Raw genomic sequence first — 24,313 nt, 5'->3', positions numbered from 1 at the left:
ACTTTTTTTTTTAAGCTCCGCCTTCGGATGAACTTGTGTGGTTGTGCGGCGCCGTGACGTCCTGATGTTAATTAGGGAGGCGGAGCTTGACTCCATCCTTAGCTGCTAATGACGATTAAAAAGGGTGTCAGTGTAGAAATTAACAAATGAATGAATATGGACGAATATGCTCCAGTGAACAGAGGAGGTGGTTGGTCTGGCCGTGCATCACTCAGAAAACAGTCGGCCAATCAGAAGAGAGGCTCATCACATTAATTAGACAGGTCAACGTTGACCTGTTTCTTTGCAGAGCTCCTTAAGAAGATCTATAAAACCATATTGAAATAAAACAAATATATCTACCTAACTGTCCGAGGCTGAACGTGTCGTATGCGACAGAACATGCGTCATGTAATAAAAGTCCTCATCACATTTGATCAGTTTATTCCAGCAACTTACAGTTTGTTTTGACGGGAGCTAAGACCTTTCAGGCCCTTTCAGAAGGTTGCTAGCGCAACCTAGAACGTCAGTGTCTTTCGGAGTCTTTGTACAACATGTCCATGAGGATTAATCCAACACTGAATGACTCTGATGATCATTTTTATCCCATTAAGACGTGAAAGGCTCCTGTTGTTGTTAGCGGACTTCTAGTCGTCCATTTTAGATCCACTTGACCAATCAGAGGCTTTGTTACAGACCTGTACCAATCAGACGCTGTGCTGTGGACTGGTCGAAAATAAACAAAGATTTTACACTGAAAACAGGACCTCTCACTCCTCCTGTTTACTCCTACTACTACTACTGACTCTCCTCTGTCACTGCAGACAGGAAGTGTCTTTTGGGTCTTATTTGTAATATGTACATAACTTTTGATTTGCATTAGTAAGAATGTTTTGAATTGTTTGATCGTAAAGCCAAGGCTTCAAAGAAACAAGGAAATCATCTTCATCACTGTTGTCTGGTGGGTCATTATGATGAATGTCTGTGAGATTCAATTTCCGATTTGTTTTTTCTTTTGTCTTTATGATCATAAAACTATTTATACATTCATGTGATATCACTGAAGCATACATATACATATTCTGATAGTCTAGGTTGTCCTGAAAAAAAAGGATGAGATATTGTATCTTGACTGTACATTACAGGGTTGAGGTTTGACGAGGTGACGGCTTCGGGTTCAGAGGGTTGAGGATCAGAACTTCAAATAAAACTCCAGAAAGGGACAATATGGGAATAAATCATGGAGGTGAACATAACAACACGTCACAGTAACACAAGAACAACAACACGTCACAGAAACAAAAGAACAACAACACGTCACAACAACACAAGAACAACAACACGTCACAACAACACAAGAACAACAACACGTCACAACAACACGTCACAACAACACAAGAACAACAACACAAGAACAACAACACGTCACAGTAACAAAACAACACGTCACAGTAACACAACAACACGTCACAACAACACGTCACAGTAACAAAACAACACGTCACAGTAACACAACAACACGTCACAACAACACGTCACAGTAACACAACAACACGTCACAGTAACACAACAACACGTCACAGTAACACAACAACACGTCACAGTAACACAACAACACGTCACAACAACACGTCACAGTAACACAACAACACGTCACAGTAACACAACAACACGTCACAGTAACAAAACAACACGTCACAGTAACACAACAACACGTCACAGTAACACAACAACACGTCACAGTAACACAACAACACGTCACAACAACACGTCACAGTAACACAACAACACGTCACAACAACACGTCACAGTAACACAACAACACGTCACAGTAACACAACAACACGTCACAGTAACACAACAACACGTCACAGTAACACAACAACACGTCACAGTAACACAACAATACGTCACAACAACACGTCACAGTAACACAACAACACGTCACAACAACACGTCACAGTAACAAAACAACACGTCACAGTAACACAACAACACGTCACAACAACACGTCACAGTAACACAACAACACGTCACAGTAACAAAACAACACGTCACAGTAACACAACAACACGTCACAACAACACGTCACAGTAACACAACAACACGTCACAACAACACGTCACAGTAACACAACAACACGTCACAGTAACACAACAACACGTCACAGTAACACAACAACACGTCACAGTAACACAACAACACGTCACAGCGTCAGGACGTGAAACTGGACTAAAGTGGATGTGAACATGAACCAGGTCTCTACTCACATGTCTCACTGCAGCAGCAGCAGCTGGTTTCTCCACCAAACCATCTTCATCTTCATCTTCATCATCAGCATAGTCCTCAAAGGTCTGATCAGACCCAACAGTGATCCTCTCTTCCTCTACTGGTTCACTCTTCCTCTACTGTTTCTACTGGTTCACTCTTCTTCTACTGGTTCACAGTTTCTTGTTTCCTGTTTCTCTGAATCCAACAAACCAAATCCACACAGAGCGACGCATGTCTGCAAAGTTTAGACCAAGAGAGTGAGAGTGACGGAGAGAGAGAGAGAGAGAGAGAGAGAGGGGGGGGTGAGAGAGAGAGAGAGAGAGAGAGGGAGGGAGAGAGAGGGAGGGGGATGAGAGAGAGAGAGAGGGAGGGAGAGAGAGGGAGGGGGATGAGAGAGAGAGGGAGGGGGATGAGAGAGAGAGAGAGGGAGAGAGGGAGGGAGAGAGAGGGAGGGGGATGAGAGAGAGAGAGAGGGAGGGAGAGAGAGGGAGGGGGATGAGAGAGAGAGAGAGAGAGAGGGAGGGGGATGAGAGAGAGAGAGAGAGAGAGAGAGGGAGAGAGGGGGGGGTGAGAGAGAGAGAGAGAGAGAGAGGGAGGGAGAGAGAGGGAGGGAGAGAGAGGGAGGGGGATGAGAGAGAGAGAGAGAGAGAGAGGGAGGGAGAGAGAGGGAGGGGGATGAGAGAGAGAGAGAGAGAGAGAGGGAGGGAGAGAGAGGGAGGGGGATGAGAGAGAGAGAGAGGGAGGGAGAGAGAGGGAGGGGGATGAGAGAGAGAGGGAGGGGGATGAGAGAGAGAGAGAGGGAGAGAGGGAGGGAGAGAGAGGGAGGGGGATGAGAGGGAGGGAGAGAGAGGGAGGGGGATGAGAGGGAGGGAGAGAGAGGGAGGGGGATGAGAGAGAGAGAGAGAGAGAGAGGGAGGGAGAGAGAGGGAGGGGGATGAGAGAGAGAGAGAGGGAGGGAGAGAGAGGGAGGGAGAGAGAGGGAGGGGGATGAGAGAGAGAGAGAGGGAGGGAGAGAGAGGGAGGGGGATGAGAGAGAGAGAGAGGGAGGGGGATGAGAGAGAGAGAGAGGGAGGGGGATGAGAGAGAGAGAGAGAGAGGGAGGGAGAGAGAGGGAGGGGGATGAGAGAGAGAGAGAGGAGGGGACAGAAACCTTTCAAAATAAAACAGTCGGACAGAACAACACGAGCTGAACCTCTGGTTGGACTTTTATTCTGAAATTAGATTTCAGGTAAATTCAAGACTCCGTCGTCACACGTGCACGTTCAATACTGAGCAAAGGAAATAGTCACATTTATTAATTATAATGATTTCAATTTTCATCTGAATGACAACTTTTTGTTTTCTGTCGTCCCACGACTTCTGTGTACGAGCAGGTGCATCAGGCTCTTATTGTGAAAGGGGGTGAAATGATCTGTTCAGCATCTCACTGGTGTCACAGTCAAACTGATGAAGACGAGGAAGGTGAAGGTGGAGAGGAAACAATGAGCGGCTCATTTGTTTTTAACTTCCTGTCTGATGAGATAATAAAGCAGAGATTTGCATCCAGATGAACTTTTCATCTGTGGTGGAGTTTTTATTACATCAACGAACATGACGACCACGCGTAGAACAAAAGTCATGAAGTTGAGCGTGAGGTGGACGAAAGCTCCCTCCCCATGTTTACAGGGAGGAAATCATGGATTTAATCTAATCAATGTAAAGCTCAATAAAAACTATGACCCTTTAAATCACAAACATACTTCATGATGTCATGTTTTCATGAACATGTGTCGGTGTCGCTTCATTTCCTGTTTCAGTCTCCTGCAGGTTTTATACGTGACCTGAACACATGGTGTCGTTTTCTGCCTCGGGCCGAAGTCCTGACCTCCCTCTGAAAAAAACTGAAAACAACCGAGGGAGAGAAAAGATTCAGCACAGAACAAATATGTTACATTCATAAAAGAGAAAGACGTTGTGTCCCTGGCAGATTCACTCGAGAAATAAAAGGGGTTTACGAGCGAGGACTGAACAGACTGTACGAGACTGAAGAGAACGGTTCAACAGTTAAAGGTAGAAAAATAAACTTGGCTGTGATGTCACGGATTTAAAACAGACGGAAACATGGACGCCACGGACCAGAGACACGAAATAAACCCAGAAATAAACAGACAGACACGAAATAAACAGAGAGAGACACGAAATAAACCCAGAAATAAACAGAGAGACACGAAATAAACCCAGAAATAAACAGAGAGACACGAAATAAACCCAGAAATAAACAGAGAGACACGAAATAAACAGAGAGAGACACGAAATAAACAGAGAGAGACACGAAATAAACAGAGAGAGACACGAAATAAACAGAGAGAGACACGAAATAAACAGAGAGACACGAAATAAACAGAGAGAGACACGAAATAAACAGAGAGACACGAAATAAACAGAGAGAGACACGAAATAAACAGAGAGAGACACGAAATAAACAGAGAGAGACACGAAATAAACAGAGAGAGACACGAAATAAACAGAGAGAGACACGAAATAAACAGAGAGACACGAAATAAACAGAGAGAGACACGAAATAAACAGAGAGACACGAAATAAACAGAGAGAGACACGAAATAAACAGAGAGAGACACGAAATAAACAGAGAGACACGAAATAAACAGAGAGAGACACGAAATAAACCCAGAAATAAACAGACAGACACAAAATAAACAGAGAGAGACACGAAATAAACCCAGAAATAAACAGACAGACACAAAATAAACAGAGAGAGACACGAAATAAACCCAGAAATAAACAGAGAGAGACACGAAATAAACAGAGAGACACGAAATAAACAGAGAGACACGAAATAAACCCAGAAATAAACAGAGAGAGACACGAAATAAACAGAGAGACACGAAATAAACAGAGAGACACGAAATAAACAGAGAGACACGAAATAAACCCAGAAATAAACAGAGAGAGACACGAAATAAACAGAGAGAGACACGAAATAAACAGAGAGACAGGAGATAAACCCACAGACAGGAGATAAACCCACAGACAGGAGATAAACCCAGAGATAAACCCAGAGACAGGAGATAAACCCAGATATAAACCCAGAGATAAACCCAGAGACAGGAGATAAACCCAGATATAAACCCAGAGATAAACCCAGAGACAGGAGATAAACCCACAGACAGGAGATAAACCCAGATATAAACCCAGAGATAAACCCAGAGACAGGAGATAAACCCACAGACAGGAGATAAACCCACAGACAGGAGATAAACCCACAGACAGGAGATAAACCCAGAGACAGGAGATAAACCCACAGACAGGAGATAAACCCACAGACAGGAGATAAACCCACAGACAGGAGATAAACCCAGAGACAGGAGATAAACCCACAGACAGGAGATAAACCCACAGACAGGAGATAAACCCAGAGACAGGAGATAAACCCACAGACAGGAGATAAACCCACAGACAGGAGATAAACCCAGAGACAGGAGATAAACCCAGAGACAGGAGATAAACCCACAGACAGGAGATAAACCCAGAGACAGGAGATAAACCCACAGACAGGAGATAAACCCAGAGATAAACCCACAGACAGGAGATAAACCCACAGACAGGAGATAAACCCACAGACAGGAGATAAACCCACAGACAGGAGATAAACCCACAGACAGGAGATAAACCCAGACACAGGAGATAAACCCACAGACAGGAGATAAACCCAGAGACAGGAGATAAACCCACAGACAGGAGATAAACCCACAGACAGGAGATAAACCCAGAGACAGGAGATAAACCCAGAGACAGGAGATAAACCCAGAGATAAACCCACAGACAGGAGATAAACCCAGAGATAAGTTCTTACAGTGCAGTGACGCCCGTGTTCGGAGGTGAACACCTTACTGGTTTTAATACGAGTTGAGACACTTTGAACTCGGGGTTTGTAACTTCCTCTTCCTGGCCGAACCCGTAAGAAAACATCATTACGAAGCAAAGTGGAAGCACATGTCAGCGGTTGCAGGTGTGAACTCAACCCTCACCTCAACACAGCCTCCGTCACACTTCATGCTTTTACAGTGTGTTGGGCTCCGGGAGCTTCTGGGCTGAAAAACAAACAAAATCTTCTCATGTTTAAATGAACTTTATACATTTACAGACGAACAAGATGTTCAACGACAGCTGCACCACTTGGTGGAGAAATGTTTGCGGCGGCTCGTCCTCGCTGCATCATCCAGTGTAAAATACACTGGAATCAAGCTTGTGATTCAGATGCTAAATGCTAAGTCCAAGGCTAAAGTGCCTGGAACAAACTGTTTTATCATGTTAGTGAAGCAAAAACATTAAAAATACAAGACTGCAGCATCATTTCAAATATTTTATTCAAATCACCCTCAATCACTCTGATTCTGACAAGAGAAACTTTAGAAAAAATAAAACAAATAAAACAACAACCCCCAAAAAATCTGGCTAAGATAAGTTCTGAGCAAACGTACATGTTAAATAAGCAGAGGACCCTCCACCTCCATCGCAGGAGAAAGTGACGCTTCATCAACGCGTTAGAGTGAAATATTTCAGGGGAGGAACCTCACCGACAGTGAATCAGCGCCCCCTGGTGACAGCTTCATTTACGATTTATTAGATTGTAATGATTCGTTTCCGTCCTTCTGAGGTCTGAGCCCAACGTGACGTAAATCAGATGCAAGACTTGCCACAGGTTTGTGTTTGGACGTTTGAATTAATTTGCACGTTGTAAGAAAAGACAGGAAAAGTCTTTTATCCGTTGACATTAAATTTGACACAAGTCCGTCTTTCTCGTCTTTCAGGGTCCGACTCAGGTTTACATCATGTCAGCTGTCAATCATCGCCTCACGGGAACAAACTCCATGTTTCCTGCTGAGAGTCTGATGACCAGACTGATATTGATCTTTTATCTGTTCGTACAAGAGCCGGAGAACGACTTCCACAAACTGATACCGATCACTTGATGTCGATCAATCGATTGACACTAGTCTCGTGGGGGAGGAGTCGTATTATAACGTTGTTTTTTTAATCACGGAACTGAAGAGGGATCAATAAAGTTTCTCTTATCTTACACAGCTCAGAGAAAACGCAGTGGGAGGTTTGGTTTCATATAAACGTATGTAAACCAACAGTGATCAATCATGAAGCTCTTTATGGGCTCTGCCAATCAAACACGAGTCAGTGAGCGAGTCAGAATGAGTCAGTGGATCAGTGAGTCAGTGGATCAGTGAGTCAGTGAGTCAGTGAGTCAGTGAGTCAGTGGCTCAGTGAGTCAGTGGCTCAGTGAGTCAGTGAGTCAGTGGATCAGTGAGTCAGTGGATCAGTGAGTCAGTGAGTCAGTGAGTCAATGAGTCAGTGAGTCAGTGAGTCAGTGAGTCAGTGAGTCAGTGAGTCAGTGAGTCAATGAGTCAGTGAGTCAGTGAGTCAGTGAATCAGAGTCAGTGAGTCAGTGGATCAGAGTCAGTGAGTCAGTTGATCAGTGAGTCAGTGGATCAGTGAGTCAGTGGATCAGTGAGTCAGTGGATCAGTGAGTCAGTGGATCAGTGAGTCAGTGAGTCAGAGTGAGTCAGAGTGAGTCAGTGGATCAGTGAGTCAGTGGATCAGTGAGTCAGTGGATCAGTGAGTCAGTGGATCAGGGAGTCAGTGGATCAGTGAGTCAGTGGATCAGTGAGTCAGTGGATCAGTGAGTCAGTGGATCAGTGAGTCAGAGTGAGTCAGTGGATCAGTGAGTCAGTGGATCAGTGAGTCAGAGTGAGTCAGTGGATCAGTGAGTCAGTGAGTCAGAGTGAGTCAGTGGATCAGTGAGTCAGTGGATCAGTGAGTCAGTGGATCAGTGAGTCAGTGAGTCAGAGTGAGTCAGTGGATCAGTGGATCAGTGAGTCAGTGAGTCAGAGTCAGAGTCAGAGTCAGTGAGTCAGAGTGAGTCAGTGGATCAGTGGATCAGTGAGTCAGAGTCAGAGTCAGTGGATCAGTGAGTCAGTGAGTCAGAGTGAGTCAGTGGATCAGTGAGTCAGTGAGTCAGAGTCAGAGGATCAGTGAGTCAGTGAGTCAGAGTGAGTCAGTGGATCAGTGAGTCAGTGAGTCAGAGTGAGTCAGTGGATCAGTGAGTCAGTGGATCAGTGAGTCAATGAGTCAGAGTGAGTCAGTGGATCAGTGAGTCAGTGGATCAGTGAGTCAATGAGTCAGAGTGAGTCAGTGGATCAGTGAGTCAATGAGTCAGAGTGAGTCAGTGGATCAGTGGATCAGTGAGTCAGTGAGTCAGTGAGTCAGAGTCAGAGTCAGTGGATCAGTCAGTGAGTCAGTGGATCAGTGAGTCAGTGGATCAGTCAGTGGATCAGTCAGTGGATCAGTGAGTCAGTGGATCAGTGAGTCAGTGGATCAGTGAGTCAGTGGATCAGTCAGTGGATCAGTCAGTGGATCAGTGAGTCAGTGGATCAGTGAGTCAGTGGATCAGTGAGTCAGTGGATCAGTGAGTCAGTGAATCAGTCAGTGAGTGAGTCAGTGAGTCAGACAGTTTGTCAGTGAGTCAGTGAGTGAGTGAGTGAGTCAGTGGATCAGTCAGTCAGTGAGTCAGTGCGACGCAGCGTCAGACACTGGCAGCCATTGTTGCAGACTGATTTCCATCATGTCCTCCTCTGACAGCGAGCTGAACAGGACGGCCTCAGTGTGTGTGTGTGTGTGTGTGTGTGTGTGTGTGTGTGTGTGTGTGTGTGTGTGTGTGTCCTCAGCTCGCTGTGGGCCACATCAGTGGCAGTTCAAGCAGTGCTGCTCGGGAGAAGAGAGGGGGATGGAAGGAGGAGGGATGATGGAGGGATCAGATCGGAGGAGGACAAAGGCTTCATTCTTTGCCGGTCGTCAGGAGCGTCAGGGCTTTCTGGAGGTTCTGGATCGCCGTGCCCACGTCCTCATACTGCAGCGCGCTGCCCGCGTACTTGCAGAGCTTCTGGGCCTTGGTGAAGTCCTCCGCCGTGAGGTGAACGCCGCCTGGAGCGAGGGATGGGGAGGGAGGAGAGGGGGGGGGGAGAGGAGAGGAGGAAGTCAGCGAGTCGTATAATGTTCAACACCTGAAGGTAGAGATTCCATCTGACCTGGAGTCTGTGACCTGACGTCATGGAAAGTCAACACAAGCGCCTGTCAGGAGAGGATTGTGGGTAAATTATAATGAGGACCAACCTTCTGCGGAGCTCAGAGTGTGTGTGTGTGTATGTGTCCCTCAGAGACCAGCTCCTCCCTGTGACCTCATCAGATCTGTAGATGAATCTTTACATCTCCTCTGAGTCGGGTTATGAAAACACTGGTCATCACGTCGTCTTGTCACTGCTGCAGGACGAATGCGACCGAAGCCTTGAACATGTCGAATTATGTTCAGATTTAAATGTACCAGATGAAACGGAGATGAGAAGACACGCGATCAGAGGAGTTCTGTTTCCTCCTGCCGTCCATCGCCGTGCTCCGTATGACATCATCCGATTCGAGTTTCTTTCCTTTGAATGTTCGAGGCAAAACAGCCACAAAGAATCTGTGAGAACAAATGAACCTTCACCTAAAAAGAATAAAAGTCTTCTCTCTGCGTGTCTGCAGTTGGTTACAGGCCTCCGCCCAGCTGAGCCTCACGGTTGATTTCACGCTATAGAAAACATACAGACGTCGTGTTCACTCTCACCCTCAGTCCAGGAAAAATCACCGTGACGACCAGGATCTCCTCACAGATCCAGACTGTGGAAAGAGTTCGGACTGACCGCTGATGTCGTCTCCGCTGTCCTTTGTTCCTATTTTCTAATTTAAACTTCATCATTAATTTTAAACATAACAAGAGAAAATCATTTTCTCTTTTCTTCCGTCTCTCCCCGTACACCGGCTGGTTTATTGTTACTGTTATTGTCCGTCAATGTGCACATTTTTCCAAAACAGTGGAAAGTTTAAAAACACAAACAGAAATCTAATTATGGTGATGTAATAATAAAAATAGTAATAAAAAAGATTCCTCAGCCTGACTGAATACAAATGTGTCTGAAGGGAAAAGGAGTAAAAATGTATGTGGAGGATATTTTGTTTCCCGCCGGCTGTTTAATATTTAATATTATACAATGCAATGCAAAATAAATTGTTACCATAAAGATAAAACTGATACCCACCCTCCAACCGAACACATTTCAGTTCTCTCCGCTCAGATCTCAAACTGTGGCCAAGTCAAACCAAAACCATCTGCGAGGCTCAGATTGTAAAGAGGAATTATCTTCAGTGGTTAACCGACAAATCACAGCTCAGCACAAACATTTGTAGTTTATTACGACAATAATCAAGGAATAACCTCAGGTACGATCTAGAGCGCGGCAGGATTATTGCAGCGACTCCACCATGAACTGATTCCAGGGTCTGAACGTCCCGTCACCACAGGTTCTCAGGCCGGTACGAGGGAGGGCGAGCAGACTCGGGTCTGAGGACCGCAGGTTCTGGGATGGGGCGTGGAGGCGGAGGAGGTCAGACAGGTACTGGGGGGTCGGGGCGTGGAGGGATTCTGTAAACCATGTGGGACTTGACAGGAAGCCAGTGAAGACGGATGAGGGAGGAGGTGATTCTCCAGTTGGTTCAGTGGTTCAGTGGCTGAAAACTCCACTCTCCTTCAACAGCAGAGGCGATAAATCTGCAGATCCACGCAGCCAAACTCTCCCAGAGTTAACGTCTAATACATGAAATAATAACGAGGCTAACTGACTCGATGACTTTGGTGTTAATATTCTGAGACCTCTGAAGGCCGAGGAAACGGAGCAACAGATGATGTCTCTCTTGGCGCAGGAACGCTCGTAAAAACATCGTCCTCTGCTCGGAGAAATGTCCTGGAGAAGAACAGGGGGAAAAGAACGATTGAATAATGTTGCACCAGAAGCCCCTGATCCCTTGGCTGATTCCTCTTCTCCTCCAGAAAGCTGGAAAAGACTTGTGAATATGCTGACTGCACACTCCCAAGAAGGGAGTCGTGTGGGGGAGGGGGGAGAGAAGAGCTGGGAGAAGCCACAGCGCTGGACGCAGACAGAGATTTGGAGAAAGGTGAAACCTGAACGTCATGAGAACAGACGTTTATCTTCCTGTGGATGTTTCGAACGCCTGCTCAGCAGAACCACGACTGCATGAATAGGAGACATGAATAATTCAACCTCTTTTCAAGGCCGAGAGATGAAAAGCCGTTTTTCTCTTGTCGAGCCTTCACAGGTGAATCCAGGCGCCGCTCGGGCGATTACACTTCTGCTTTTGTCCGGAAGCCGACACATTTATGATGAGCAGACGTGTGTGAGGAATATATTAAGGCTCAGTCTGTTTGCCCGCAGCGCTCGATTAGAACCTTTCAAACAGACAAACCAGGAAGCTTGTGTTTTCTGCTCGGCAGCTCCGAGCGTCTCCCATGTGAGACTCTCTACTTCCTTCAGTCAGCATTTCTCTGATCCACTTTACCAAAATCACCCAAATTAAAACCCCCTCTAAAGTCAAACTCCGGAGCTGAAGCGCTTGTGACGGTGGGACTGAGACCTTCCCTTCCGCCATTAGAAAACCGCCACAATGACTTAAAAAGACGAGGGAGTCAAAGATCAAGATCAGTTCTCGTATCGGAGCGTGAATTATTTCTGATCAAATGTGAAACCAGAACTGATTCAAATAAGACACGACTTCTCCTTAAAAGCTGAGGCGGTTGTCGAGGGGCCAGAACACTTAGCAGAGTGAATTATGGGAAAAATCTCCAGCCATTAACTATCTCTCTCTCTCTCTGTGTGTGTGTCTCTCGCTCTTCTCACTATGTTTGCGGGCGACCACCAACCGGCGGCTAATCATAGTCTAGACAGCGGCAAAGTGGCGGTGGCGAGGCGGTAATGATCGGTTAGACGACTGTTGCAGGGACCAATCGCGCGCTGTCAGCGCCGTCTCTTACTCACCGGTTCTTTAAGTTGTTCTAAAAGTTCTTTTGAAGGATTAAGTGTTTTTAAGGTTCTCTGGCTGTTTAAACATCGACGGGAGATGTTGAGGTGTCGGACAGCGTTCCTCACAACCATCAGCACCAACTGAGGGGACGTTCCTTTAGAAGAGCGCCGTTCATCCCTACAGTAGAGTTCAATAAACTGAAGATGTTTTGAGCATCGCTCCCCTTTGCACAAATGCAGACTTTTGACAAAAAACAACAATTGATAAACCAAAAGAAATCCTCGTGTTCGGTTATGCCTACTGATAATACTTTGTGGTAATGTGAGGTGTAAAATCAGGGCCATTAAATAAAAGTAAAAGACAAACAGAGGATTTAAAGACATGTTCAATGAAGGAGGTGAATTTTGTTCAAACACCAGCAGCAGTGAGACCTCGCTGTCTGTAGTCCAGTGTGTGTACATGGTGTGTAGGAGTGTGTGTGTCCTCACCCTGCTGCTGGGCGTTGAGCAGTGAGGGGTCGACAGTCGGGCCCGACCGAGGCAAAGGCACCGGTTTCACTCCTTCTGCTGGTCCACAAACACACACCCATCATGAAAAACACAAAATACACACCACAATAACAGTGTGTGTGCGTGTGTGTGTTGATCCTAACGACGTCACTCAAGATGACACACACACACACACACACACACACACACACACACACACAGACTCTCAGTGGTCATTGAGGAGTGTGTGTATGTGTGTGTATGTGTGTGTGAGTCGGTGTGCGACTGATTGTGCGACTGATTGTGCGACTGATTGTCACGTACTCGCCGTTGTCGGGGGAAATCAGCGAGGAACAGGGATTACGAGGCAGACGACGAAAAGAGCTGGTGAGTAAAAACTGATCGGACCATAAACAACCAAAGAACAATGAGTGCGTTGTTCTTATGATTCATTTGTACCACGAGAACATTATAACAGTGTTATGTCATTTCCTACGGCTCAAATAAAATTTTCATAAACAGTCATAACATTATTATTAAATGAGCTTTTTAAAGGAGATCTGGTGAAATGTGTGTGATATCATGGTTCACAGATTTGACTTTTTTTCCATCTTCACCAGATTCCGACACTAATAAAAACCCGTCGTATGAAGTTCTGCCCAACAACAACATCAGTATGTAACAGGTTCCTCCGAGGCCGCGTCCCGCCGCCAAGTTTTGTGGAAATCGGTTTGGTAGATTTTGCGTAATCTGACGGATGAACCGACTCGCAGGAAGCTCGGAGAGCTCATCCCTGCGCTGAGGCTAACGTCACGTCTCAACACGCTAAAGCAAGTTCTGATCCGGAGCTGCATCGCCCGAAGGATTTGGTGAAGAGAAGTAAATTACATTTTTTTATTTTTCAAAGAAATTGACGAAAATCTGCATAACTGCTGAATCACACATTGCTAACGAAATGTACAAAACGATTTTAGCGGCCGCCATCATGAACGCTAAATTTGCTGGCTTTTGGTCAAGAACCTTATTATTGCAGAAATTCAAACTCTGGCCAGATGATGGCGCTAGAGGAAAAGTCGGAGGATGAAGTCTTGATGCTAACGTGAGTGTCTCTCTGCTTCCTACCTGCAGGCGGCGGCAGCTCGGCCGGCGTGTTGGCCGGTGCGTGGGCCCCTGGCGGGATGTGGATGTTGTTGTAGTTGGTGGAGGGCGGACCCGAGGGCCCCGATCCCGGACTGGGAGTAAATCCGATCCCAGGGGCCGGACCCGGATACAAACTCTTGTCCTGGTCCTCGTAGGACTCGGACGGAGCACCCGCCCTGAAGGATCCACCGTGGCCTGAGAAACCTGCGGCTCCAAACTCATCTACGGGAGAAAAGAGGACAGAGAAAACGAGAGTCACTATACTTTACAACAAGACGACGTTGTAGACATGAACACAATGTGGTTTTGCGCATTTCTTCAGGAGAAAACTGCTGGCAGCATTTTCCAGGACATCGTTTACGTCTGTGTCCAGGGTCCCCGTGTCTCTCCACGTATGTCGGATGATTTTTTTAAGCAGATCAATTAGGTCTGGTTCAGTGTTTATTGGTGAGCGATTCCCAGGGATGGACCGGGACTAAAAACCGGCCCTGGGCGTGGGTTGATTTCACTCCTTCACTTCTTTTCAGGGTCTGATTGTTTATTTTGCTGACTAGTAACTGGCGGCGTGTCAGTGGACGTCAGGACCAGTTCAAAATGCCTCTCTTAGGATTGGTGATGAGGGAATAAACCCCGACACCTCGGTGCACTGAACCTGCAGTAGACTGTACAGACTCGTGATAATAGTTAGAGTTCGAAACAAAGCGATGATCCGACAAAACGATTAAAAAAAGAAAGGACACAGACGAGCTTGTGAAAGAGAGAAAGTGCAGCCTGCCGTGTTTACATCTTCCCAACACGATCCAGACGCTGGAGACTTCTCTCTCAGCGACCACACCTAACACAAAGAGAAACATTGCTCCGCTGCCAAAGATATTTTGACAGATTAAAAAATGTTGGAGGGGATTTTGCAGACACAGGCTGTATCGGACACCGTGTTAAAGCCCCGACCTGTCATCAGAGATGTGACACTCCACACACGATCGAGACGCTCACACACACGATGACGACAACGCGTTGGACGACGAGTCGAGCGCACTGATCGTGTGAGATTAAGAATACTGTAGTAAATTTAAAGTGTCATCATGAATCTATTTGAGAACATAAAGTCTGTATTTATTTACATGAAAATATTCCACGAGAGCTCGTTTGTGGGAAGACGAAGGTTCTGGGCTGAATGAACAACACAACAACAAATTCTACCAACCAGAATCCGACACTCGTGCTTCATCACCAGCCAAATCCAGAAGTGAATCAGAATCAGAAGTAAAACTAGCGGCTGTAGATTCTGCACCAACCACTCCCCACGATGAAAATCTGAATTTGCCGGTTTTTATTCTGGTCTGTTCGGTCGGTGTGACGGTCGGTGTGACAGCCGGAGTGGTTGGTGGATTCTGGAAATAATCAAGACACTGTGACAAACAAAAAGTCTGTTTCCTGTCGCCCTGAAGAAGGAAGGATGATTCACAGAGCAACTGTTCTTCTGCCGGACACTGAGCAGCTCCGCTCCGACAATTAGTGGCCGAGTGTTTTGCCACAGGGCACTTCCAACTTTCAGTCGGTCAAACAGTCGTCTCCTGTCAGGGGCCGTCCAGCGGCCACGGAACTCCAACACGGAACACCAACACGGAACACCAACACGGAACACCAACACGGAACACCAACACGGAACTCCAACACAGAACTCCAACACGGAACACAAACACGGAACACCAACACGGAACACCAACACGGAACTCCAACACAGAACTCCAACACGGAACACAAACACGGAACTCCAACACGGAACACAAACACGGAAAACAAACACAGAACTCCAACACAGAACACAAACACGGAACTCCAACACGGAACACAAACACAGAACACAAACACAGAACTCCAACACAGAACTCCAACACGGAACACAAACACGGAACTCCAACACGGAACTCCAACACAGAACTCCAACACAGAACTCCAACACGGAACACAAACACGGAACTCCAACACGGAACACAAACACAGAACTCCAACACAGAACTCCAACACGGAACACAAACACAGAACTCCAACACAGAACTCCAACACGGAACACAAACACAGAACTCCAACACAGAACTCCAACACGGAACACAAACACGGAACTCCAACACGGAACTCCAACACAGAACTCCAACACGGAACACAAACACAGAACTCCAACACAGAACACAAACACGGAACACAAACACAGAACTCCAACACAGAACTCCAACACGGAACACAAACACGGAACTCCAACACGGAACTCCAACACAGAACACCAACACGGAACACAAACACAGAACTCCAACACAGAACTCCAACACGGAACACAAACACGGAACTCCAACACGGAACTCCAACACAGAACTCCAACACGGAACACAAACACAGAACTCCAACACAGAACTCCAACACAGAACTCCAACACGGAACACAAACACGGAACTCCAACACGGAACACAAACACAGAACTCCAACACGGAACACAAACACGGAACTCCAACACGGAACTCCAACACAGAACTCCAACACGGAACACAAACACAGAACTCCAACACGGAACACAAACACGGAACTCCAACACGGAACTCCAACACAGAACTCCAACACGGAACACAAACACAGAACTCCAACACAGAACTCCAACACGGAACACAAACACAGAACTCCAACACAGAACACAAACACGGAACACAAACACAGAACTCCAACACAGAACTCCAACACGGAACACAAACACGGAACTCCAACACGGAACTCCAACACAGAACTCCAACACGGAACACAAACACAGAACTCCAACACAGAACTCCAACACAGAACTCCAACACGGAACACAAACACGGAACTCCAACACGGAACTCCAACACAGAACTCCAACACGGAACACAAACACAGAACTCCAACACAGAACACAAACACGGAACACAAACACAGAACTCCAACACAGAACTCCAACACGGAACACAAACACGGAACTCCAACACAGAACTCCAACACGGAACACAAACACGGAACTCCAACACGGAACTCCAACACAGAACACAAACACGGAACACAAACACGGAACTCCAACACAGAACACAAACACGGAACACAAACACGGAACTCCAACACAGAACACAAACACGGAACACAAACACGGAACTCCAACACAGAACTCCAACACGGAACACAAACACAGAACTCCAACACGGAACACAAACACAGAACTCCAACACAGAACACAAACACGGAACACAAACACAGAACTCCAACACAGAACTCCAACACGGAACACAAACACGGAACTCCAACACAGAACTCCAACACGGAACACAAACACGGAACTCCAACACGGAACTCCAACACAGAACACAAACACGGAACACAAACACGGAACTCCAACACAGAACACAAACACGGAACACAAACACGGAACTCCAACACAGAACACAAACACGGAACACAAACACGGAACTCCAACACAGAACTCCAACACGGAACACAAACACAGAACTCCAACACGGAACACAAACACAGAACTCCAACACAGAACTCCAACACAGAACACAAACACGGAACACAAACACAGAACTCCAACACAGAACTCCAACACGGAACACAAACACGGAACTCCAACACAGAACTCCAACACGGAACACAAACACGGAACTCCAACACGGAACTCCAACACAGAACACAAACACGGAACACAAACACGGAACTCCAACACAGAACACAAACACGGAACACAAACACGGAACTCCAACACAGAACACAAACACGGAACACAAACACGGAACTCCAACACAGAACTCCAACACGGAACACAAACACAGAACTCCAACACGGAACACAAACACAGAACTCCAACACGGAACACAAACACAGAACTCCAACACGGAACTCCAACACGGAACTCCAACACGGAACACAAACACAGAACTCCAACACGGAACACAAACACAGAACTCCAACACAGAACTCCAACACAGAACTCCAACACGGAACACAAACACAGAACTCCAACACGGAACACAAACACAGAACTCCAACACAGAACTCCAACACGGAACACCAACACAGAACACCAACACGGAACACAAACACGGAACTCCAACACAGAACTCCAACACAGAACTCCAACACGGAACACCAACACGGAACTCCAACACGGAACTCCAACACGGAACTCCAACACGGAACTCCAACACGGAACACCAACACGGAACACAAACACGGAACTCCAACACGGAACTCCAACATGGAACTCCAACACGGAACTCCAACACGGAACACAAACACAGAACTCCAACACGGAACACAAACACAGAACTCCAACACAGAACTCCAACACAGAACTCCAACACAGAACTCCAACACAGAACACCAACACGGAACACAAACACGGAACTCCAACACAGAACTCCAACACAGAACTCCAACACGGAACACCAACACGGAACTCCAACACGGAACTCCAACACGGAACTCCAACACGGAACTCCAACACGGAACACCAACACGGAACACAAACACAGAACTCCAACACGGAACTCCAACACGGAACTCCAACACGGAACTCCAACACGGAACTCCAACACGGAACTCCAACACGGAACACCAACACGGAACTCCAACACAGAACTCCAACACGGAACACAAACACGGAACACCAACACGGAACACCAACACGGAACTCCAACACAGAACTCCAACACGGAACACAAACACGGAACTCCAACACGGAACACAAACACGGAAAACAAACACAGAACTCCAACACAGAACACAAACACGGAACTCCAACACGGAACACAAACACAGAACACAAACACAGAACTCCAACACAGAACTCCAACACGGAACACAAACACGGAACTCCAACACGGAACTCCAACACAGAACTCCAACACAGAACTCCAACACGGAACACAAACACGGAACTCCAACACGGAACACAAACACAGAACTCCAACACAGAACTCCAACACGGAACACAAACACAGAACTCCAACACAGAACTCCAACACGGAACACAAACACAGAACTCCAACACAGAACTCCAACACGGAACACAAACACGGAACTCCAACACGGAACTCCAACACAGAACTCCAACACGGAACACAAACACAGAACTCCAACACAGAACACAAACACGGAACACAAACACAGAACTCCAACACAGAACTCCAACACGGAACACAAACACGGAACTCCAACACGGAACTCCAACACAGAACACCAACACGGAACACAAACACAGAACTCCAACACAGAACTCCAACACGGAACACAAACACGGAACTCCAACACGGAACTCCAACACAGAACTCCAACACGGAACACAAACACAGAACTCCAACACAGAACTCCAACACAGAACTCCAACACGGAACACAAACACGGAACTCCAACACGGAACACAAACACAGAACTCCAACACGGAACACAAACACGGAACTCCAACACGGAACTCCAACACAGAACTCCAACACGGAACACAAACACAGAACTCCAACACGGAACACAAACACAGAACTCCAACACGGAACACAAACACGGAACTCCAACACGGAACTCCAACACAGAACTCCAACACGGAACACAAACACAGAACTCCAACACAGAACTCCAACACGGAACACAAACACAGAACTCCAACACAGAACACAAACACGGAACACAAACACAGAACTCCAACACAGAACTCCAACACGGAACACAAACACGGAACTCCAACACGGAACTCCAACACAGAACTCCAACACGGAACACAAACACAGAACTCCAACACAGAACTCCAACACAGAACTCCAACACGGAACACAAACACGGAACTCCAACACGGAACTCCAACACAGAACTCCAACACGGAACACAAACACAGAACTCCAACACAGAACACAAACACGGAACACAAACACAGAACTCCAACACAGAACTCCAACACAGAACACAAACACGGAACACAAACACAGAACTCCAACACAGAACTCCAACACGGAACACCAACACGGAACTCCAACACAGAACTCCAACACGGAACACAAACACGGAACTCCAACACGGAACACAAACACGGAAAACAAACACAGAACTCCAACACAGAACACAAACACGGAACTCCAACACGGAACACAAACACAGAACACAAACACAGAACTCCAACACAGAACTCCAACACGGAACACAAACACGGAACTCCAACACGGAACTCCAACACAGAACTCCAACACAGAACTCCAACACGGAACACAAACACGGAACTCCAACACGGAACACAAACACAGAACTCCAACACAGAACTCCAACACGGAACACAAACACAGAACTCCAACACAGAACTCCAACACGGAACACAAACACAGAACTCCAACACAGAACTCCAACACGGAACACAAACACGGAACTCCAACACGGAACTCCAACACAGAACTCCAACACGGAACACAAACACAGAACTCCAACACAGAACACAAACACGGAACACAAACACAGAACTCCAACACAGAACTCCAACACGGAACACAAACACGGAACTCCAACACGGAACTCCAACACAGAACACCAACACGGAACACAAACACAGAACTCCAACACAGAACTCCAACACGGAACACAAACACGGAACTCCAACACGGAACTCCAACACAGAACTCCAACACGGAACACAAACACAGAACTCCAACACAGAACTCCAACACAGAACTCCAACACGGAACACAAACACGGAACTCCAACACGGAACACAAACACAGAACTCCAACACGGAACACAAACACGGAACTCCAACACGGAACTCCAACACAGAACTCCAACACGGAACACAAACACAGAACTCCAACACGGAACACAAACACAGAACTCCAACACGGAACACAAACACGGAACTCCAACACGGAACTCCAACACAGAACTCCAACACGGAACACAAACACAGAACTCCAACACAGAACTCCAACACGGAACACAAACACAGAACTCCAACACAGAACACAAACACGGAACACAAACACAGAACTCCAACACAGAACTCCAACACGGAACACAAACACGGAACTCCAACACGGAACTCCAACACAGAACTCCAACACGGAACACAAACACAGAACTCCAACACAGAACTCCAACACAGAACTCCAACACGGAACACAAACACGGAACTCCAACACGGAACTCCAACACAGAACTCCAACACGGAACACAAACACAGAACTCCAACACAGAACACAAACACGGAACACAAACACAGAACTCCAACACAGAACTCCAACACGGAACACAAACACGGAACTCCAACACAGAACTCCAACACGGAACTCCAACACAGAACTCCAACACGGAACACAAACACGGAACTCCAACACGGAACTCCAACACAGAACACAAACACGGAACACAAACACGGAACTCCAACACAGAACACAAACACGGAACACAAACACGGAACTCCAACACAGAACACAAACACGGAACACAAACACGGAACTCCAACACAGAACTCCAACACGGAACACAAACACAGAACTCCAACACGGAACACAAACACAGAACTCCAACACAGAACACAAACACGGAACACAAACACAGAACTCCAACACAGAACTCCAACACGGAACACAAACACGGAACTCCAACACAGAACTCCAACACGGAACACAAACACGGAACTCCAACACGGAACTCCAACACAGAACACAAACACGGAACACAAACACGGAACTCCAACACAGAACACAAACACGGAACACAAACACGGAACTCCAACACAGAACACAAACACGGAACACAAACACGGAACTCCAACACAGAACTCCAACACGGAACACAAACACAGAACTCCAACACGGAACACAAACACAGAACTCCAACACAGAACTCCAACACAGAACACAAACACGGAACACAAACACAGAACTCCAACACAGAACTCCAACACGGAACACAAACACGGAACTCCAACACAGAACTCCAACACGGAACACAAACACGGAACTCCAACACGGAACTCCAACACAGAACACAAACACGGAACACAAACACGGAACTCCAACACAGAACACAAACACGGAACACAAAACACGGAACTCCAACACAGAACACAAACACGGAACACAAACACGGAACTCCAACACAGAACTCCAACACGGAACACAAACACAGAACTCCAACACGGAACACAAACACAGAACTCCAACACGGAACACAAACACAGAACTCCAACACGGAACTCCAACACGGAACTCCAACACGGAACACAAACACAGAACTCCAACACGGAACACAAACACAGAACTCCAACACAGAACTCCAACACAGAACTCCAACACGGAACACAAACACAGAACTCCAACACGGAACACAAACACAGAACTCCAACACAGAACTCCAACACGGAACACCAACACAGAACACCAACACGGAACACAAACACGGAACTCCAACACAGAACTCCAACACAGAACTCCAACACGGAACACCAACACGGAACTCCAACACGGAACTCCAACACGGAACTCCAACACGGAACTCCAACACGGAACACCAACACGGAACACAAACACGGAACTCCAACACGGAACTCCAACATGGAACTCCAACACGGAACTCCAACACGGAACACAAACACAGAACTCCAACACGGAACACAAACACAGAACTCCAACACAGAACTCCAACACAGAACTCCAACACAGAACTCCAACACAGAACACCAACACGGAACACAAACACGGAACTCCAACACAGAACTCCAACACAGAACTCCAACACGGAACACCAACACGGAACTCCAACACGGAACTCCAACACGGAACTCCAACACGGAACTCCAACACGGAACACCAACACGGAACACAAACACAGAACTCCAACACGGAACTCCAACACGGAACTCCAACACGGAACTCCAACACGGAACTCCAACGCGGAACTCCAACACGGAACTCCAACACGGAACACCAACACGGAACTCCAACACGGAACTCCAACACGGAACTCCAACACGGAACTCCACCGGTGAACCGGCAGGAGACGTCCGTCGTGAAGCATCTCAGGGAAACTTTCAGCTTTCTGTCTACGAGCTATTGGAGGATCTTTAGATTAGATACTGAACATTAGAGCCTGTAAACCTTTTACAGTAATATCCCACATGAAACTTAATTATGAACTTGAATAGGAGCAGAATGCCTCCACTTTAACGTTTCACGGAGGGAAATGTGTTGTTCTTAAAGACAAGCCGAGAAATGTTGAGGTGAAAAGAAGCTCATTCACACGGATGGATGTTGATCTGGAGGGACGTCTTGGGTACGTGAAGATTAAATACAATGACAGAACGTGAGTCACTGGATCTGTAACGGTGCAGATACTTTCAGAACCATCGCTCTCTGACAACTGGGTCACAGAAACATTCCTCGTGTTTTTACAACTAAGCTGTGGAAGTCGTTTTCTCTCTCTGCGACCCCCCCTCCTCCCCCATCCATTCCTTTCCTCTCGCTAAACTCGACCCCCTTCCCAGCCCATGGAAAGTCGGACCAGAGCCGCTGGGAGACAATAGTCTTTCTGTAACTCTGTGAGTGTGTGTGTGTGTGTGTGTGTGTGTGTGTCTTCTCTCCAGTGGTTAATTAACCCACTGAAACGGGTTCACGTCTCTGTGCAGCGTCCAGTGCCTGCAGTCCGACAGAGGAGCACAACGCTGATAACAAAGTGGGAAATGTTAAAAATGTACTTGTGACCTGTGGACACCCAGAAGATCGACTGAGCTCGGAGACACGGTTATTTTAAAAAAAACGTTGATTTCTTGTTTCACAGCTTTTGCCGACAGCAGGTTGGGATTTAACGGACGTTCGCTTCTCGTCCGCCGTGGAGCACGGGACTGGTACGAGACAGGAAGTCCACTGGTGAAACCACGGAGTGAAATTAAAAACAAACGCAGTCGTCAGGTCCGTCACATGGACACATCTGGACTAAACTACACAAACACTGGGTGGATGGGTCCCTTCACACCCTGTGTGTGTGTGATGATGTCATGACACTGACCCAGAGACCCCAATGCACTCTGGGAGAATGTCAGCAAATACTAGGTGTGAAAGAGTGTGAGAGACACAGGGTAAAGTGTGTGTGTGTGGGTGTGTGTGTGTGTGTCTCGGGCTGATGTCACTCGGGCGTGGACGAGCAGATGGCGTTCATTTCATCCAGGAATCCGTCGGCGTCAGTTCACTGGTATGAATAACAAGACGCTGAGCGGAGGCATGTTCACGTCTAATGAAGATCCAGTTCGGTGTCGCGTCGTCACGAGAGACGTTCTCGCTCTCAAGAGTTTGATCTGGAACCGAGTGCAGACGCCGCAGTGCCGAATGTTGCCGAGTACGAGTTCTACTCGTTAGCTGATGCCACTTGACTCTGTGATCAAACCCTCGTGACAAAGAATTCTAATCGAGGCTTGGAGGAGGAAACACACGGCTGCCCACGCTGGGCGACGGGGGTCAGGGTGACCTGACTTTGGGGAAACCAAACTGATCTTC

At 47.0% G+C, this 24,313-nt stretch overlaps 2 protein-coding genes across 6 annotated transcripts in view; both read right to left on the bottom strand.

The window, feature by feature from the left end:
* adgrg6 (adhesion G protein-coupled receptor G6) overlaps positions 1-7,561 on the bottom strand; it is a 57,463-nt gene extending 49,902 nt beyond the window's left edge. For both annotated transcript variants that reach the window (XM_047328592.1, XM_047328593.1), the window contains exons 1-3: positions 6,279-7,561; positions 3,990-4,130; positions 2,250-2,485 (exon numbers count right to left, since the gene is read on the bottom strand). In XM_047328592.1, the coding sequence (XP_047184548.1) occupies positions 2,250-2,251 (2 nt within the window). In that variant the 5' untranslated portion in view covers positions 2,252-2,485; positions 3,990-4,130; positions 6,279-7,561. The remainder of the gene's footprint in view (positions 1-2,249; positions 2,486-3,989; positions 4,131-6,278) is intronic.
* Positions 7,562-8,706: 1,145 nt separating this feature from the next.
* The window catches only part of vta1 (vesicle (multivesicular body) trafficking 1), a 31,753-nt gene continuing 16,146 nt past the window's right edge, over positions 8,707-24,313 (bottom strand). For 2 of the 4 annotated variants that reach the window (XM_035617299.2, XM_035617302.2), the window contains 3 exons: positions 13,782-14,021; positions 12,660-12,737; positions 8,707-9,243 (listed from right to left, as the gene is read on the bottom strand). In XM_035617299.2, the coding sequence (XP_035473192.1) occupies positions 9,098-9,243; positions 12,660-12,737; positions 13,782-14,021 (464 nt within the window). In that variant the 3' untranslated portion in view covers positions 8,707-9,097. The remainder of the gene's footprint in view (positions 9,244-12,659; positions 12,738-13,781; positions 14,022-24,313) is intronic. The other 2 variants (XM_035617300.2, XM_035617301.2) reach the window with 2 other exon arrangements.

Source organism: Scophthalmus maximus, chromosome 18 (genome assembly GCF_022379125.1).
Source record: "Scophthalmus maximus strain ysfricsl-2021 chromosome 18, ASM2237912v1, whole genome shotgun sequence".
Taxonomy (NCBI): Eukaryota; Metazoa; Chordata; class Actinopteri; order Pleuronectiformes; family Scophthalmidae; genus Scophthalmus; species Scophthalmus maximus.
The sequence above is the reverse complement of the archived record's forward strand: the minus strand, read 5'-3'. Positions and strand labels throughout refer to the sequence as shown.